Here is a 17,939-nt window from a genome sequence, read left to right as displayed (position 1 = left end):
CCTCCCGCCGCGGCCAGCCCCAGCCCGACCGCTTGCTTTCCCAGCCCTCCAGAGCGCTTTAGCACCGGCTCCCTGGCTGTCTAAAGGAATGCGTGGGCCGTTTCCGCGAACAGCGGGCGGGGGGGTGGCAGGGACCCCCGTAGGTGGCTGTTGTAGCCGGGTCCCGCCGCCCACGCCTCGGCCTCTCCCAACACCGCTTCCCCCCCCTCCACCCCCGCGTCGGTATTGCTGGCAAAGGCTCCCTCGTATGGCAGCCTGCTCCTGCCCCCGAGCGCTCGCTGTTTCGTCCCGCTCTGTTCGGAGGAGCGAGGCTCGGGGAAGCGAGAACGGGCTCCCAGTCTGCGAGCACCACCGCGACCAATCAGCGTCCTCTCGGGAGCTGCGCTGGGCCGGGCCCTCTTGCTGGGGAGCTCCGTGCAGTCCTCACTCAGGTCGGGCACGAGCCCGGCAGCCGCGCTCCGGGTCCTCCCGCCCGCCGCGAGCGAGAGCCGGGGAAGAGCGCTGGGGGCACACCGTGCTCGCGACCGCAGGCGGGCTGCGCCGTTCGGGGGCGACAACGCCGTGCAGCGCTCCGGTCGGCGGCGAGAACGCTAACGAGGCCGCGGGGGAGGGGGGGGGGGGGGGTGAAGAGGGGGCGACCTTGAGCTTTTTGCCGTAAAAGCACACGGTAACCTTACACCGCCTGTGCTTTCGATGCATCTGTCCCCAATTCCGCCGGAGCGCCGCCCCAAGGGGGAAGAAAAAAAAGCAGCAAGCACCACCTATTCATAACACACATGTTTTGGGCATTTAAAGAAAACACTTACATATAGCTGCTTTATTGCTAAGCCTCCTCCAAACCGGACACACAAGTGAAGCGGGCCACAGCAGCGTTTTTATGGAATCACGAGTTCCCCACGTCCAGAGGCAGATGTGTAAACACTTTGTTTACCGCAAGCGGGTGTATCTCGTGTGTCTTACTACTGACAACACGTCCACAGTATCATAGTTTCCTTCCCAAAGAAGTAGCTGGGACTACTACGAACAAGCCCCCACTGTGTCAGCTCCTTTACTGAAAGGATGGGTGGCTCTTAAAAGAGCCTTTGGGTCGAGAAGGGCTCAGACGCAGTTTACTTGGAGCTGGTGTACTTGGTGACAGCCTTGGTGCCCTCGGAGACGGCGTGCTTGGCCAGCTCACCGGGCAGCAGCAGCCGCACGGCCGTCTGGATCTCCCGCGAGGTGATGGTGGAGCGCTTGTTGTAGTGCGCCAGGCGCGAGGCCTCGCCGGCGATGCGCTCGAAGATGTCGTTGACGAAGGAGTTCATGATGCCCATGGCCTTGGATGAGATGCCCGTGTCGGGGTGCACCTGCTTCAGCACCTTGTACACGTAGATCGAGTAGCTCTCCTTGCGGCTCTTCTTGCGCTTCTTGTCGCCCTTCTTCTGCGTCTTGGTCACCGCCTTCTTGGAGCCCTTCTTGGGCGCGGGGGCGGACTTGGCCGGCTCGGGCATTATTATGTAAGCTTCCGCAAACGACCCGTAAAAAGCTGACAGATCGTGCGCTGAAGACCAGTCTGAGCGCTCTCCTTTTATAGGGTCGGTATGCAAATTACAGCTTTCTTTAGCCTTCGTTTGTATTGGCTGAGGAAGGCTATCAGTGTCGTTGGTGTCTGTACTTCATCTCCATTGGTTAGAATTTGATCCGCGTTGTCATTGGCTGTTCTCGCAATGTTCCTTTCTCAGCCTATCGTAATTCGTTCCTTTCGCTGGGAGGGTATATAAAGACGAGCGATGAAGCGTTCTTCATTTCCGTACGATTACAGCTTCTGGTAACTTAGTCGCTGCGATGTCCGGCCGCGGGAAGCAGGGCGGGAAGGCGCGGGCCAAGGCCAAGTCGCGCTCGTCGCGGGCCGGGCTGCAGTTCCCCGTGGGCCGCGTGCACCGGCTGCTGCGCAAGGGCAACTACGCGGAGCGGGTGGGCGCCGGCGCCCCGGTGTACCTGGCGGCCGTGCTGGAGTACCTGACGGCCGAGATCCTGGAGCTGGCGGGCAACGCGGCCCGCGACAACAAGAAGACGCGCATCATCCCCCGCCACCTGCAGCTCGCCATCCGCAACGACGAGGAGCTCAACAAGCTGCTGGGCAAGGTGACCATCGCGCAGGGCGGCGTGCTGCCCAACATCCAGGCCGTGCTGCTGCCCAAGAAGACCGACAGCCACAAGGCTAAAGCCAAGTGAGTGCCGACAAACAACGCCCGGGAAATCTTTCCCAGAAAAATCCAAAGGCTCTTTTCAGAGCCACCTACAAAATCAGAAAGGGAGCTTGAATTCTAGAAAATAAAGTCTGCAAAGAAGGGTGGTGCTTTTTGAAACGGTCGGCTAAGTTTGCGCAGCATCAGCTGCAGACGCGGCCCCGTACACACACTGGCCCCGATCCTCGGGCGTTGCTTCCCTGCGCTGCTCCGGGGCGGGGCTGACGGCCCTCCCGGGAGCCAGCTCGGCCCTTCCGAAGGCGCAGCCAATCACTGCGCCGTGCGGGCTTTCCAAAGCCACCAGCGCGCTGCTCAGCTCTCCGACTTAGCAGGGGTTTAAAAGCAGCCCCTGCAGTTTACTGCCGCCTGTCTGTCCCGAAACAGAAACGGCTGCCATTCCGCTGAAAATCTGTTGTCTCCTTCCCTGAAAGGGGTGATGGCCATAGCATTTCAGCTCTACTAGGTAAACATCGGGGGCTCTTAAAAGAGTCGTTGGTTTTCTACAACGCCAAAATTATTTTCTATGGGGGCTTACTTCTCGGGCACCACCTTCTTTGGCTTGACCGCTTTCAGCTTGGCTGCCTTGGGCTTCACCGCCTTCGCTTTGGCTGGGCTCTTTGCTCTTACCACCAGCTTTTTCAGCTTAGCGGCCTTAGTCAGCTTCTTGGCCACAGTGGCCGCCGGCTTCTTAGCTTTCTTGGGGCTCTTTTTTGCTGTCACCACCTTTTTGGGCTTCTTAGCAGCGCTGGCGGGCTTCTTGGCAGCCGGCTTCCTGGGCTTGGCTGCGGCTGCCCGCTTCTTGGGGGCTTTTTCCTTCACTTCGCCAGGCTTCTTGTTGAGGCGGAAGGAGCCGGAGGCGCCGGTGCCCTTGGTCTGCACCAGGGTACCCCTGTTGACGAGGCTCTTGAGCCCCAGCTTGATGCGGCTGTTGTTCTTCTCCACATCATAGCCGCCGCCGGCCAGCGCCTTCTTGAGCGCGGCGAGGGAGAGCCCCTTGCGCTCCTTGGAGGCGGACACGGCCTTGGTGATCAGCTCGGTGACGCTGGGGCCCGCGGGCTTGCGGGCCTTGGAGCCGCCCGCCGCCTTCTTCGGCTTCTCGGCGGCGGGAGCCTTGGCGGTGGTTGCTGCAGCGGGGCCAGCCTCAGACATGACAGGGACACAGAGAGCCCTAGATGGCAGCGGCGGCCGCTACGCCCCTATTTATAGCAGCGCGGCGGGCGCTGATTGGTGGTCGCTCGCCCGCCCCGCCGCCACTGCCCCGCGTTCCGGCTTGTGTTTCTTCGGGGATAATAAAGTGTATTTTCTCTACTTTACGTGTCACAAAATTGCCCCTTTTGTACATCTGGGAGATCGTGGAAGTGCGTATTCTCGCCCATCGGTGTCCTGTCGCGAAAAGAGTGGAGTTTGGGAGGGAGAGGACAATAAATCCCGAGTCCTGGAACCGAACGGACCTTGAGGGCAGGAAAGTTTTGTTTTTCTTTGTAAATTAGAAATTCTCCTTTAAAGTTAGCGTGAGACAGCAGATTCAGTGTTAATCTTCAGAGGGTCTTTTTTACATTAGAGAAGAAAGCGAACAGCTAGAATCTCACTCTTTAAAATAAAATGTTTTCAAAGAGAGTGAGGTAGCACAAACTTGCACGAACTCCTGCAAGCTTTGCCCCGGCTGCTCTTACCGAGGTTCATACCTCTGGCTACCACGTAACACTGAGTTAGGGATTCTTTTACCCGTACTTCCAAGGCTACATTTTCCAGTGGCCATGCGTGAAATAATAGACAGTATATACTTTGTGTACCTCGGAATGGGCTGCTTTTTACTGCAACAAATTGCTGCTGTTAATGTAGCAAAGGGCTCTCAAATCCTAACAGAATAAACTGGGACACAAAGACCAAAGATGAAAAGGTTTGTGTTGAATCACTGAGCTTCAAGTAAGTCTCTGACATACAGAAATAGACTCTAAATAAAGCACACAGTGCTACTTCTGTGAAATTTGTTGGTATGATTCAATAACATGGAAAAAATTGGCAGAGATCGAGTCTGAAAGAGATGTGAAATCACCATTTCATTCATAGTTTGATGCCAAACTAGGAAGAAAATTTGCAATTTTTAATCACTGCTGTTTTGCCAGGTTACAGATCAAGTTACAGCAGCTTCTGTACATAAAACCTTTGGCTGCAAGCACAAACTGATGCAAAGTTGTTTATCCACATGTTGACTACTCTATTGGTATGCACAACCCCTCATCAGCTAAAACTTTGCATATAATTCTGTGTCTCTGACAGAAGTTTCTAATTCATTTACCCTGAAGTTTAATGGCCATTGGCCAATTTAACACCATCATATTGCTGCATTTGTACCTGATGTGTACAAACTGCATTTGCACAGTTTACGTATGATGCTGACCAGATGATCAACTCACTATTTCAACAAAATGCAATCTATGTGAGTGAAAAATATTACCTCCCTCCTCCCTATCATTTCACTAGAGGAAAGGCAAATGAACCTCATGAAGATTTTGGGTGACTCTTCACCTTCAATTAATTCATAAAGTCCCATTTTTTAAAACTGTATAAACAGATCGACTTTTTCTCATATAACTATGGTAAAAAGGACTTTAGGAAAATAAACATATTTTTATCTCCCAGTTACATTTCTTTCTAACTTGCTCATCATTCTGGTCTCCTAGATGAGGAGTTATCCCTGAGACAGGGAGTGTGAGTAAGATGGCGAATTCAGCAATTCTGGCTCTGGTCTTTCAAAGCCATGTTGGAAGCAGAATGGCATATAAAGCAAGGTTCACTTGGAATTTTACAAAGGCAAGAACGTTTACCTCATGTAGTAATAGGATGCATAAAGAATTGAATAGTGGAATTATTAATGTCTCCTGAAGTTTCCTGAAATCAAGCGGATGACTGAATGTCTGGTCTGTCCCATCTAGGTCTGGTAAAAGCTCTGAATGTCCTTTAAAAACTTAACTTGACACAATGTGGGTTTTTTTTTATATTCACCAACCCTTTTCACATTACCAATGCCAGTACTGGGGTTTGGACAAGAGCCTTTCTACTTCACAACAGCACATTTTTCTCCAATCTGTAATTTGATAGTCTCAAGACTGTTTTCCTTACACACACAGATGGAATACAGCTGTATGTCTAAATCATGCATAGTGGTGATAACTTCAACACCAACCATCTTCAGAGGAAAAGCCCCTCAGTATGTGCCAGAGCAACACTGCAGTGCATACTTGTAGTCCTTGTCTTACTCCACTTTTGAGGCTATTGATCTCCATCAAATGTTAAATGGCCATCTTGCAACTTGAAAACATAAGTTTTAGTAATTATTTTAAGTGCTTCTATTTATTTGATTTTCCACTCGTGTTTACTCCATTATTCCCTTCCCTTATTGTTAAGAAGACAATATATTTTCACAACCATCTCACAAACAAGCAGTCGAGCTATGCGTACTAGGGGGAGGCTGCAGAAAAATCAAGGCATAGGAGGAGAGTTGAGTACAGTGTCACCTCATTCAGTAGTGAATACACAAGGACCATAGTTTGCCCTCCTCCCCCAAATACTGCTATTCCTTGTGTGATCAGTAGCACAAAAAGCCTGAAGTTATTCGCCAGAGGCATTACTCTAGTAATGATCAAGCTTAGTTAGGCTACATGGAAGTAGTATATATTTCACTGCAATGCAGCCACAAAAAAAGGACCAGATAGGGAGGACAGTTGCTGGAAAAGATTCTCCCTATTATGCATTTTCCATCACAATTACAGCAAGCTTTGCTGCCTCATCTTAGAAGAGGTGACCATCAAGAACAACAGGACCTCAATGGTACTCCTCTCTGTTGGTCTCTACATGCTCTGTCGGTATGGACAGAGATCTCTGGTAGAGTAACAAAGATCTGCCAGCAAATCCTACAGTATGTTTTTTGCTGGCACTACCAATGTGAGCCAGCTCAGACTGCAGGGCTAGATCTGAAAACCTCTTTAGAGCACTTCCCAGTCAGCTTGAAAAGCATAGATTATTATAAGCAGCAACATATGCCTACTAACTTCAAAAAACATACAGTAATCCAAACCAAACCTAATGCCTGCAAAACAACAAAAACATTTTGCAGGATTAGGGCTAATTTTTTATTTATTGCATTATTCTTTTTGTGATACTTAACCTGGCACTAGGTGACAAAGCATAGTGGCCACCATAGATGATATCCCAAGTCCTAGGAAGAGCACCTACAGAGGCTCAGTGTTGTTTTTCATATACATACTGAGGATAATTTTTCCTGAACTGTTTGCTCCTTTTCCTCCCCTTTCTTATGATTTTTCCACGAGTATCTGACTGCATTACATTTATGCATTTCACATTGCCACACTTTTCCCAAACATGTAAAACCCATCCCCATTTTGGAGGTGGGAGAACTGAGAGTCACTTTTCCACAATTCTTAAAAATGCAATTACTTGAACCCTCCAATTTTTGTCTTGTTCAGGTTTTGCACCCTCATCCTGCTCCTGTTAACTCTCACCAATTCCTGTCAGCAGAACACCAGTTCAGAGATGATTCATCTAATTTCACAGAGGAAAACTCAAAACCTGTTCAAAATGCAGCGAATTTGTCTGCCCGTTTTAATTTTTGTAACAAATATCACCTCTCGCCTGTATACACACAGGCCAGACCAGGACATCAGTCTGCAGGTGGGATCAGGATCAGGCCCAGTGAGGGGCTCCAGGGTCAGACACAGCTCTAGCCTCAGGCATCGGGCACCTCCCTGGTGCAGTGGGCCCATGGCTGGGCAGGGCTGTGGGGAACAGGAGACTGGCCCTGTTGCGGTGTCACTGAGGCAGGGGCTGATGGCCCTGGGGGGCCTGAAATGGGGTTCTGGGACCTGGTCAGGGTGAGGTGAGCCACAGGAGATGCTGGGCAGGGACATGCAGGGCTGTTGGTGCCCTGACAGGACATCTCCTTTGGTGTAGCAGGAAATACAAAAGGCTCTCAAACTAATGCTTCAGCATCCTTCTGGATCTAGACAATAAAGACCAAGTTCGGCCAAGTTCCATGCAAATGTTTGATTACAGTCCTAGTAGACAGAGAAGTGGATCTCAGTTATAACAAAACTCTACTGCCACTTGCAGTTATCATTGACATTGGATGTAGTCACCAACTTTAGGTTCAAGATGGCTGAGTTCAGTTTAGTGATTCCAACTCCTCGGTCATCAAACATATAAAATTGTGGGAAGGGTTTGGCTGACCTTGTACAGGGCCCACAGTGGGCAGCTGAATCTGAAGTACCCTTCCACCTTCATTTTATTGACCCTCACAGGGAAAATTCTCAAGAGGTTTTGGACTAGCAACATCCAGCTTCAGTTAGCAAACTATCTTTCTATAACAGCATTTCCACCCCCTCCAGCACAGTCACAAAACATGAAAGGAGGTCAGTAGAAAGAGCTATTTGTTCCACCTTTTAGCTGCTGTCTGGAGAAAATGCTGATCCACAGTTTTGGTCTGGGTGACAATGTACAAGTCCCCCTACTAACTGCCAGTGGGAACTCCCACCCTTTCCTGTCCCACTGTGAACCATGACACACGTCACAGGGGTGCCTCAGACAGTTTTGTTTCTTCTAAGGCATCTGGTCTCAAAATTCTGGCTGGTGTGCATCCCTTGGGGCTCATCGACTCCCCATTGCTGCCCACCCTGACCAAGGAGCGAATAACTGCCTTTACTTGGTATCAGCAATTAAGCGTATTAGCTGTTCTTTGATGAAACTAGACACTTAAGAGCTGCCTTTTGGACCTGTTTCACCTCTCAGGTGCTGTGACCCACAGTTTGGGAAAAGACCTGCTTGCATAAAAGCACTAACTGCAGTGTCCATGGAAAGATCCTGCATTACTAACTTTGTTCCTCCTTTACTAACCAGCAGCTTTGACTCTTCTCATTTTCCTACTTCCACCATCAGTGACCCACAGTGCCCAAACACAACCTGCAACCCTTCTGCTTTCTGCAGAGAAGCCGGGGAGATGAGCTTCCATGAAATGAGCTCATCACAGGTGGAAAAACATCCTTGAGGGAGAAGAGATTGGCCTCTCTCCCTGCTTTGCTGGAGGGCAGGGACTGAAGATGACGATCCCTGCACTTTTCATAGAGGACACTGGGATGCAGAGTCTGCAAAGGAAAGGAGCAGTTTAGCACAGATGTCCAGCAGCTGAAGCGCTGCTCTGAGCTACATGCAAAAATAGCTGCTGGCATCACTGCACCTGTGAAAACAGGGAAGTTGTGTGTTGCTGGACAAGCAGGCGTCTTCAGAGAAGAGCTGGAGGAGAAGGGATACTACTGGTTGGTTGTTTTGCCACCTTCTGTTTGAGCACATGTAAGGTGTGTTATGTAAAGTGCTTAGTTCTGGGACCTTGAATACATCCATGTCTCTTGTTCCTTTTCCATTAGACTCCTCTGGTAGTTTTGAACTGAACAGCTTCTAAGAGGTTTTTAAAAATTAACTGCATTAAGCAATATTCTTGCCTTACTGCTGGCATGTATTCAAATGAGAATTCCTATGACAGTTGCCCTATCATTTCCATATTAAGAAAAAAATGAAATTTTGTCCCAGGGGACTTACACAGGAAAGACTCCTGTTGACTTACTGATGCCTTTTCCAAGGCATCTTTATATTTCCAAGAAATATAAAGAAACAAATGCTGTGGCCTTGAAGGCTGAATGAGTATTCCTCACATCAGGGTCTCCAGAATCAAAAGTATGATACACACTTGAAAATGGGAAACTCTCACCCTCCAGTCTTGAAGAGGCCCAAAACAAAGGAATCTAAAATCATGGCCTGATCAGTAGCACAAAAGCTGTGCTAGGTTACAGGGTAGCCTCAGGGAATAAACACTCATTTGAAACTGAGGCCACCTACATTCACCATTTGATTCTGCCCAGGAGTCAATAGGAAAACCAACAGCTTCCTCCTTACCTCTGTTTCTCTGAACATCAGGTGATAACAGGCATCTCACACATTCGTTAAGATTGCTGCAGAAAAGCAAGAAAGTGTGAGTTGTCTTGTAGCTTCATGTTGGTAATCAGAGGTCCTGGATCCAAACTGATGTGATTTTTGAGTATACATCAAGAAATGCATCAGCCACTGTATGCTTCCTGAAATACAAAAGGTGGTAAGAAGTAGGCAGCCTGGTTACTAAGGTCTACTTACAGTTTACTGTGCTTAAGAGGAAGACTCCTACTGAGAAGGAGATTTGAGGGAAAGAGACTGCATTTTGCTTGGCTCTTTCATGACCACCCACCATGGGAAGACCTGTGTATAGAATGACTAAAGAAGAAGAAGTGTTTCAGGTGCAATGCTTGTTCTACACTAAAGAAGAAGGATGCTCATTTTCAGACACTGCTGTAAAGACACACAAAATAGAGCAACATACTTAGTTTCTGAGACCTGATCCAGCTCCCTGACTGCACTGTGTTCAAGCAAGGGCTAATAACAAGAGGCCATACCACCCTCTCTGCCCAGTTCCAGTTCTTCAAGCTGGCAGAGCTGCTTCAAGTATGAAAACATTTTTTCTAGAGCTATACCAGTTCAGTACACAATGTTATCTGGTCTGTATAGTCACTCAATCTCTGATATGCTGCAAATACAAAATAATACCCAGTCTAGAGGGGAGCATCCAAGAAATGTTAGTCACATGGATTTGGATTAAAATCTGATCTAGGTATCAAGAATGCCATTTGTCTTTAAAGGGAGAGTCCACAACCAGTCTCCAAAGCAGGTTTTTCAAATTCAGAGCCTTGATTCAAGATGGGCATAAAGGCCATCCCAACAGCCAAATATCCCTTGCCAAACACTGATTTCAGTATGGATGTGAGCAGCAGTACCTATATGAGCAATGTTTGGGAGGTACAGAAGGAAGCTTTCCACTAAGATCATGGCCATCTGATGGCACCACCACAGTGCACAACACCAGTCCAGGGAGGTCTGGGGCGTCTGGAGGTGGGGATGCTCCAGGAGAAAACATCCTTCCTTTCAGCAGCAAATGGCAGACCAGCGACTGTCCTCCACACTGCATCTCGTATTAACCTATTGGAAACCTTTTCTACTTGAATGAAGCCTAGGTAAAGGGTTCCAGTTCGAGTTATGTGATTCCAATGACCTTTTTTATCTTTTATCCTCTCACCTCCACCCTGAGCTGTAAAAGCAAACATGGATTAAGATGATACTTAGTGGACACCAATCTCACATTGCATTTGTGTTGATATTCACTGAAATAAAAGCTTGTCTAAACAAACAACCACACCAGTGTTTTGGGCAGTCATATTGTCAGCAAACCCCATTATCTCACTGTTCACCCTTTTTCCATATAATTTAGGAACTTGTTAAAGAGCACAGATCCTAGTGCAGAACCCTACAGAACTCCCTAGTGACCTTCCTTTATTCAGTCCTATGCTTTTTTCAACCTTCTATCAAATAACTATCCATGCTAAATTTTCCCTTTTATCCTGCTGCTGTTGAGTTTTCTTTAAAGTTTTTTTCAGAGAGGCTTTGTCAAAAGCCTTTGGGAATCCAGGCAGATCATATCAAGCAGATCACTTTTCCCCACATGCTAATTGACCTTGACAAAACAGCTCCAAGATCTTTGTAAAACAGGACTTCCCTTTGCATGCTGAAACTATGCTGACATTATTGAAAAGACCGTGTTTATCCAGGAGGCTGTTCTGACTCTTGTTATATCTCAATCAGTGTATCTGGTACAGCCAGTAGGCATACAGACCATGAGTCCTATAGTCTGGCAGGTTCTCAGGCAAGATTTTTGGCTGCTGTTGTGACACATGGAGGGTTTAGTGCTAGTTTTGATTGTTTAACTAGCTAATCTTCTAAACCCTTTATGGACAGCTGAGTTATATTTTTATGCTTAATCTGGTAGAGTTTATGTTCTTTTCTGTGTTCTTTACTGAGACACACCTGTAGCTTTTTGAATGATGCCTTCTTACTCTCAACCCTCCTTCCTGCTAATCAGCACCAGCATCTTCCCCTTTCTCAGGCCTTTCTGGATGGGTGGTAGCCCTACCACTATGTCTCCAGCATGGTCACTTTATCCATCTTCACCCACCTGTGAAGATTTAATCTTCCCAGCTGCTCCTTTGAGCTTCTTTGTTAAAAAAAATGTTTCCAAAGTGCCTGCCTTATCCGCAAAGCATGCCAGTGCTCCTGTCTTGTTTCCCAGGATGTAAGCACTGATGTTGTTTTATGCTATCGCCTGATGTATTTTTTCCTATAGGCTACAGAATTTGCTGTGTCTTTTCCTTGGGAGTATTGTCCCAAAAATTGTCACCATTGGTTGGCTTTCCCCTACTCCTCAGCTACAAAGCTCACTGACAACCTCCTGCATGTTCATAGCCAGAAGCCCATTTCTTTTTTGATCCAGATGAGGTCCATACCTCTTGTGCAAGTGCTCTGCTGTACAGAAGCGTTCCCAGCTCCTGCAGAAACCTTATTCTTAGCCAGGTTGTGAAACCACCATCCATGTCCCTCCCTCATCCCAAGCAGTGTACTAGGAGCTTTTCAGCAGCAGGGTAGCACAGGTATTCTGGCTTTTATCTTCTTCCCCAGGAGCTTACACATTGCATCCAAAGCTTTTCTCCTTCCTTTCACTATGACACAGGTACTGAAAGTGACCATGACAAGGCATCCCACTCTCGCTTTTCCTAGGAGCCACCCATGTGCCCTGTGAAGTTTGTCATCTTCGTGTCCTTTCCCAGAGTAGTGGGAGACTCCTTTGGCCCTCCAGCCCCAGTTCTTCCCCATTGTGTCTCAAAACAGGGAGTTAGTCTGGAAAGTTGGATGCTGGATCTAGCATGTGTGCACAAAGTGGGGATGGGATGAGTGCTAAAAGGGCCCTGTTGGGATACTGCAAGGAACATGCATTGTAGAAAAGGGTTCTGTATATATGGTGTGGAGCAAGCATGAGTCGTAAGACCCTGCATGCACTTGGGAATGACATATGTCAGTCTGGCAGCTTACTCCAGGATTGTCCTCTGGAGAAGTCCTCCCGAGCCACGCGGATGTGTCCTCTAATCAGAAAAGGGTTAGGGAGCATGAATGGGAGAGCTCACATGGTGAGGAAACGGGCTACAAAATAATCTGGGAAAAGCTATCTTGACAGCTAAATTAAACATGTAGCCACATGTAGCCTATGAGGAAATAAAGAGGAGATTGCCTTCATACAAGCTTCTCTTCCGCATAGTACTTGTATGGACTATTAAGCATGAGTCAGAAGAGTGGTCCTTGGTAATCTAATAATTCCCTGGTGCAGCTTAGAGTTTCCCTTTTCCCAGAGCTCCAAATGTCGTGGAGCTCAAAGGAAATGCTGCTATTAAGATGTTTTTTAAAGAATTTTCCTTGAAAATACCTTTTTGAGCGTTTCAGAGAAGAATCTCCCCATCTTACCCCAGCAATTTCCAGCTGCCAGCAGAGCATCTTTTGGCAGCGAGAAGCAAGTGTAAGGCAGAACCTGTTCTGAGTTGCCCTCAGTGACAACGGGGTTTATCTTGGTTCCATGCAGCCTGGGGAGACGCAAACAGCTTTACTGTCATCTGTAATTCTTGTCCTAGGCCCCACTCAGCTAGGCCCAAAAGCCAAGTATCTCTACTGTTTGTGTCTGGGTTGGGTTAGAAAAAATCAAAGAACAGCTAAGGAAATATCTTTTGTGTTCATTTGTTTGTTTACTGTTGTTATTTAACCCTAGCTGGCAACCAAGCATCATGCAGCCACTCACTCTTTCTCCCTGTCCCTAGAGGGATGGGGAGGAGAACTGGGAAAAAGATAAAACACGAGGGATGAGATAAGAACAATTTAATAATTGAAATAAAATAAAACAACAACAATAATAAAATAAAATAAAATAAAATAAAATAAAATAAAATGAATAAAATAAAATACAATAATAACAATCATCTTCATCAATAATAACAATCATAATGAAAAGGAAGGAGAAGGGGAGAGGAATAAAATCCAAAGGGAAGAAGGGGAAAAAAACTAGTGCTACACAATACCATAGCTCACCACCCACTGGCCGATGCCCAGCCAGTCTCCAAGCAGCGATCAGCTGGCCCCAGCCAACTCCCCCCAGTTTGTTTACCGAGCATGATGTTCGATGGTATGGAATATCCCTTTGGCTAGTTCGGGTCAGCTGTCCTGGCTGTGTCTGCTCCCAATTCCTTGTGCCCCTCCAGCCCTCTAGATGGCAAGGCCTATGAAGCTGAAAAGTCCTTGACTTAGTATAAACGTCACGCAGCAACAACTAAAAACATCAGTGTGCCATCAACATTGTTCTCACACCAAATCCAAAACACAGCACTGCACCAGCCACCAAGAAGAAAATTAATTCTATTCCAAATGAAAGCAGGACACTTACTTTGTTTGGTTTTGGGGTGGGCTGGGTTTTTTGTATTACTAAACTGGTAAAAAAGAGGCACTGCCTGATCTTTTCAAAGGCTATATTTTATCAGACACTACCAGAGAGGTTTACTACCACTGCAAGTCTTTGTACTTCCCAGAATAACACCATTTTTAGAAAGTATTTTTTTAAACTGCATGTGTTTGCAAATGACACGGTCACTCAGCCCTGCCCTTATGCCTTCTGCTAATCATGCAGGGCGTATCTGCAGATGCAGGGAAGCACTTTCTCTCACAGGTTTCCTTTCCTCCCCCCCACGTCCTGATCATTTGTTCAGGAGGGTGTAGGAAGTGGGCCAAATCCACCCCGGGCCAAGAGCATCTGCTGATCATCCCTGTAGTGTCATAAAATTGCTTCAGGGACATTGAGCAGCAGAGCACTCAGGCACATCACACATCTGAACTAGGAGCCTGGGATAAACACCAAGCTCCCGTCCCCATCACATCCTGACTCTGCAGCTGGCCAGCTTCTCCTCTTCTGGAAGCGCAGGCTCCCAGGCCTCACAGGAGTGGTGACTTGCTCTTGCCAGATCTCCCGTTAACAGATTTGGTGCTGTGCTTGAAAGATGCCCTCAGCTCCTTCATGAGATTACCACCCCCTTTTCACAAATTTCCCTTCAAAGAGGTTTATATTACTGACGGCTGCTCTTTCTGATCAGGTCTGGACAATGTGTAGTAAGTAATTTCTGAGGCCCTCATACCAGGTTATGCGTTAAAGTTAATGCTTACAAAGGTAGAAAAAGATCTGTCTGGCCTTTAGTGAGGAAGCATTTCCCTTTCTCCCTCTCTCTAAGCACACTGGCAATAGGACAAAATGTTTCTGATCATTTTTCTCAGCCCTGGTGGGTTACCAAGAGGAAACACCTTGTAGTTTCATATTTTGAGAATGGAAGACCTGACCTGAAAATAAAAGTCCTGACTTGACAAAAATAATAATGATTTGAAATCGTGCTTTTTCCAGTTCAGACTCAGCCATTTAAAACTGAATCTTAGTCTCCCTGGACCTAGAAGAAACCGTTAGGACTGTGATGCATCGATGTTATCCATCACACATTTTCTTTGCATTCCCAAGTGCAGCTCTGCAAAACCCTGTGTTCTTCTGTACATGTCTGGTTTATACATGTCCTCTGCTAATCTTGAGAATGTGACTGACAGCTTGTCACCCACAAGCATGAAGAGGGGCCACACGCCATGCACCATGCAGTGCAGGATCATCAAAGCCATGGTCTTTTCTTTCCCTGATCCCACACAGGTAGCATAAGGCTTACTCTGTGAAAGGAAGGAGTACATTAGCTGAAAACAGGCAAAAGAAAATAGTTTTTTATGCCATGAGTAACTGGGAACTTCTGGGCTTTATGCTTGCAGCAGGCAGTGGAGACAACTGGTGTCAGCAGGGTCAAAAGGTACCAGATAAATTCGTGGGCAAGAGGGGCCTGTTATTGTAGGGGACAGGCAGGGATGTATCACTGCCACCCACACTCTTCCACAATAGCATCTTCTACTAGCACTGCAGGACACCAAGTGCTGGGTTTTACAGGGACCATCTTTGGCCTAGAACAGTTTCTGTGGGACAGGACGTTTGAAATTGGAGCATAAGCCTGACAAACTTGGGGGACATCGAACAGGGCAGGAGAGGGATAAAGAATTGCCATCTATAATAAGTCAGACATTCTAGAGCAGGTGTCTAAAAGAGATGGACTGAACCAGCCTTTGGGTATGCCTGATTCTTCTCCTGGCTCTAGAGGGAGCTTCAGTAAGTGAATAAACTGGCTCCACATGAACCTCTGAAGAGGGCTGAAATTAGGCGAGGTGCACCCCTCTCTGAATTTCAAAGTTTTCAACTTCAGTTGGACTTCTTTAGGCTCTTGCGTTTCTGTCATGTTTCTACAGTGCCAGATGGGGAGAGTTAATCAAGATAATGAACTTCATGGTTTTGTTTTCATCACAGTGCATTTCTCAAATGGAATGTTTCTGCTGAACCTTAATCCTGTTAGTAAAAGTTTAACCATATGAAATTAATAATAGTTCAAACAAAACCAAAGCCCCCACAACGGGTCTTGCAAGTGTTCCAGAGGTGTCCAGGATCTGGTCTTTCATCACAGTTCAAAACTTTCAAGTTTTGGTTCATCTTCATGAAATGTAGCACTAGTTTCTGTAAGGACTGTGGATAAATGGTCTTATTTGATGATGAAGGAATGTAACAGCGACACGTGACTGTGACCATTCCAGGACAAGTTAAATCCAACTTTATAAAGTTTGAGGTTTTTGAGCTGAATATTCCCAACGCAAAGTCATCATCATTGGTAAAACTGGTATGGAACTGATATGCAGACCTGCAATGCAGCCTCAATCTGTCCAAATCTGTCTGTGTCTAATACTTAAATTTGATTACCATTTCTCTTATCTAACTTATTTTTCAATTAAATTCTCATGTATTGTTAGGAATATGAAATATATCTCTTGACTAGCTGCAAATTATGTACAATAGAATAGTTGGTTAAATTGATGAAGTAAGAGAAGAATTAAGATCAAGTAAAAGCACAAATTCTAAAAAAAAATCTAAAACTTTTTCTTTCATATATTTAAAAAGAAATACTAGCATTCATAAAAATTGTAAAAAAAGTTGTTTTCTTTACAAAACTTAGATCAGACAATGCCAATGCACTGAGACTCTGTGTCATCTCATGATTTTTTGTTTTGATTTTTTACATTCTTGGTTCAATATCAGAGAACATTTTTTAGCACATTTGAAATTGCATTGCCCAGCCACAACCTGGGTAGCTAGTGGAGAAGCGCACCGGATGTGGGGTGAACCCAGTCACTGCAGCTTTCTGGCCTTGGCCAGTGACAAGTACAAAGACAGGATCAGGAATGTTTCATTGTGCAAATACAGGATGATACCAAATCCAGTTTTCCTGCCAAAAGTACATTTTCCTAGCCTTTCCCTCCACCATGACTGATTACTGAATTGTTGTTTTGTGCCCTCAAGCCTCTGAGTTTAGAGTTTTTCTAGGTAGCCTCCAAACTGAGTCTTGTTACCTCACCAATGGCCTTATCAGAGTGATTAAGAGCAAGAATTGAGGAGCAAGTGATAGTGAGAATGTCTCTGTTAGAGATCACTAACCCATACAACAAACTGCTACTAGCAGGGAGCAAATAAGGGAGCCGGGTAAAAGCTCTATCCTGTGCTGCCTGATGGAAACAGACACTAATTTCCTAGCTAAATAATGCTATATCTACTTGGTAATCTCATATACCAATGCTCCAAGACTAGATTTGGGGATTTACACCTGAGTCTTTTGAGCCCATTAGTTTCTTGGTTAAGACATGCTGCTGGTGCCATGCTTCCCAACTGAGCTGCTTTTCCTTCTTGTTCAAACTGTGGTCCTGGGAGCACTGCCCAGACCCACCAGCATTCGGTACAGAAATGCCACCAAAGGCTTCCGCACCAGCAGCTCCTCCTCATGCGCTGGAGGACATGGACATCACCTTGGCAGAGGGAAGATCAGAGAGTAGTACAATGAAAGATTGGCTAAACATTGCCAAATTCACACTGTCAAAGGGGAATAAGAAACCATGGAAATCTGTGCCTTGTGTTTTGGTGGCAGAACACAGAGATTGTTCTAGCCTGGCTCCCTACAGAAATAAGGGTTACAAAGTAGGGCTGTTGGCAGTTTTGTTAATCAGTAGCTTCTGAGCTTCCTGGGCAGTCTCAGACAGAATTTGATGAAGCAGTTAAGGTTTCAAAGATAGCGACTTCTTGCAAGTTTCACGAAAATAAGTATTTTTGTAGGTGAGAAGAATCCAGACTCTTGTTTCCTTTGAGAGAATTGTTGCAACATGAGCTCAGTCATCAAGAAGTCCACAGGAAAAGAGCCACAAGGAACCAGGCTACCTAATTTCTACTTTTCAGGAAGCCATTAGGTTTCTTTGCAGTTCTGGAAATATGGTAACAATTCCCTATTCTCTACAGTGCTTGAGGGTCTGGATAGCCAGACTTGCTCATTGTGCTTTGCTGCTGCAATTGCTGAGACACTGAGCAGAGAAAAGTCCTCCAGCAGCACTGGTCTGAGCAGAACATGCATAGGGCCTCACTCACTCACACCAGCTGTGCCACAGCCAAGACTGCAGGCATATGGGCCAAGCGGGGAGCTGGCATTTTGTGTGTCAGAAAGAGAGACTTATGCCATACAGCCTGCACTGAAACATATAATTAAAAGTGGCAAATGGCAGTATGAGCTGGTCTGTTTAAGTCCATTGCAG

The 17,939-nt window shown here is 46.5% G+C and overlaps 3 protein-coding genes across 4 annotated transcripts; 1 reads left to right on the top strand and 2 right to left on the bottom strand.

Moving 5' to 3' along the window:
- Window positions 1-802: 802 nt before the first annotated feature.
- On the bottom strand, window positions 803-1,633 carry LOC308066205 (histone H2B 1/2/3/4/6). Its single transcript, XM_080393211.1, has one exon. The coding sequence runs from the start codon at window positions 1,488-1,490 to the stop codon at window positions 1,110-1,112; it is 381 nt and encodes a 126-aa protein (XP_080249337.1). The 5' UTR covers window positions 1,491-1,633; the 3' UTR covers window positions 803-1,109.
- Window positions 1,634-1,725: 92 nt separating this feature from the next.
- Window positions 1,726-2,336, top strand: LOC308066196 (histone H2A-IV). Its single transcript, XM_080393200.1, has one exon. The coding sequence runs from the start codon at window positions 1,825-1,827 to the stop codon at window positions 2,212-2,214; it is 390 nt and encodes a 129-aa protein (XP_080249326.1). The 5' UTR covers window positions 1,726-1,824; the 3' UTR covers window positions 2,215-2,336.
- Window positions 2,337-2,477: 141 nt separating this feature from the next.
- LOC308066172 (histone H1.03-like) lies at window positions 2,478-13,449 on the bottom strand. 2 transcript variants are annotated; one of them, XM_080393175.1, is made up of 3 exons: window positions 13,360-13,449; window positions 9,192-9,370; window positions 2,478-8,386 (listed from the first exon to the last, which is right to left on the bottom strand). In XM_080393175.1, the coding sequence occupies exon 3, from the start codon at window positions 3,375-3,377 to the stop codon at window positions 2,760-2,762; it is 618 nt and encodes a 205-aa protein (XP_080249301.1). In that variant the 5' UTR covers window positions 3,378-8,386; window positions 9,192-9,370; window positions 13,360-13,449; the 3' UTR covers window positions 2,478-2,759. The 2 variants fall into 2 exon arrangements, with proteins under 2 accessions (XP_080249301.1, XP_080249300.1); XM_080393174.1 differs by having other exon boundaries at window positions 2,478-9,370.
- Between the last annotated feature and the right edge of the window lie 4,490 nt (window positions 13,450-17,939).

The sequence above is a fragment of the Falco punctatus genome, assembly GCF_963210335.1.
Source record: "Falco punctatus genome assembly, chromosome: 6".
NCBI lineage: Eukaryota > Metazoa > Chordata > Aves > Falconiformes > Falconidae > Falco > Falco punctatus.
This window is presented reverse-complemented; position numbering and strand designations above follow the sequence as displayed.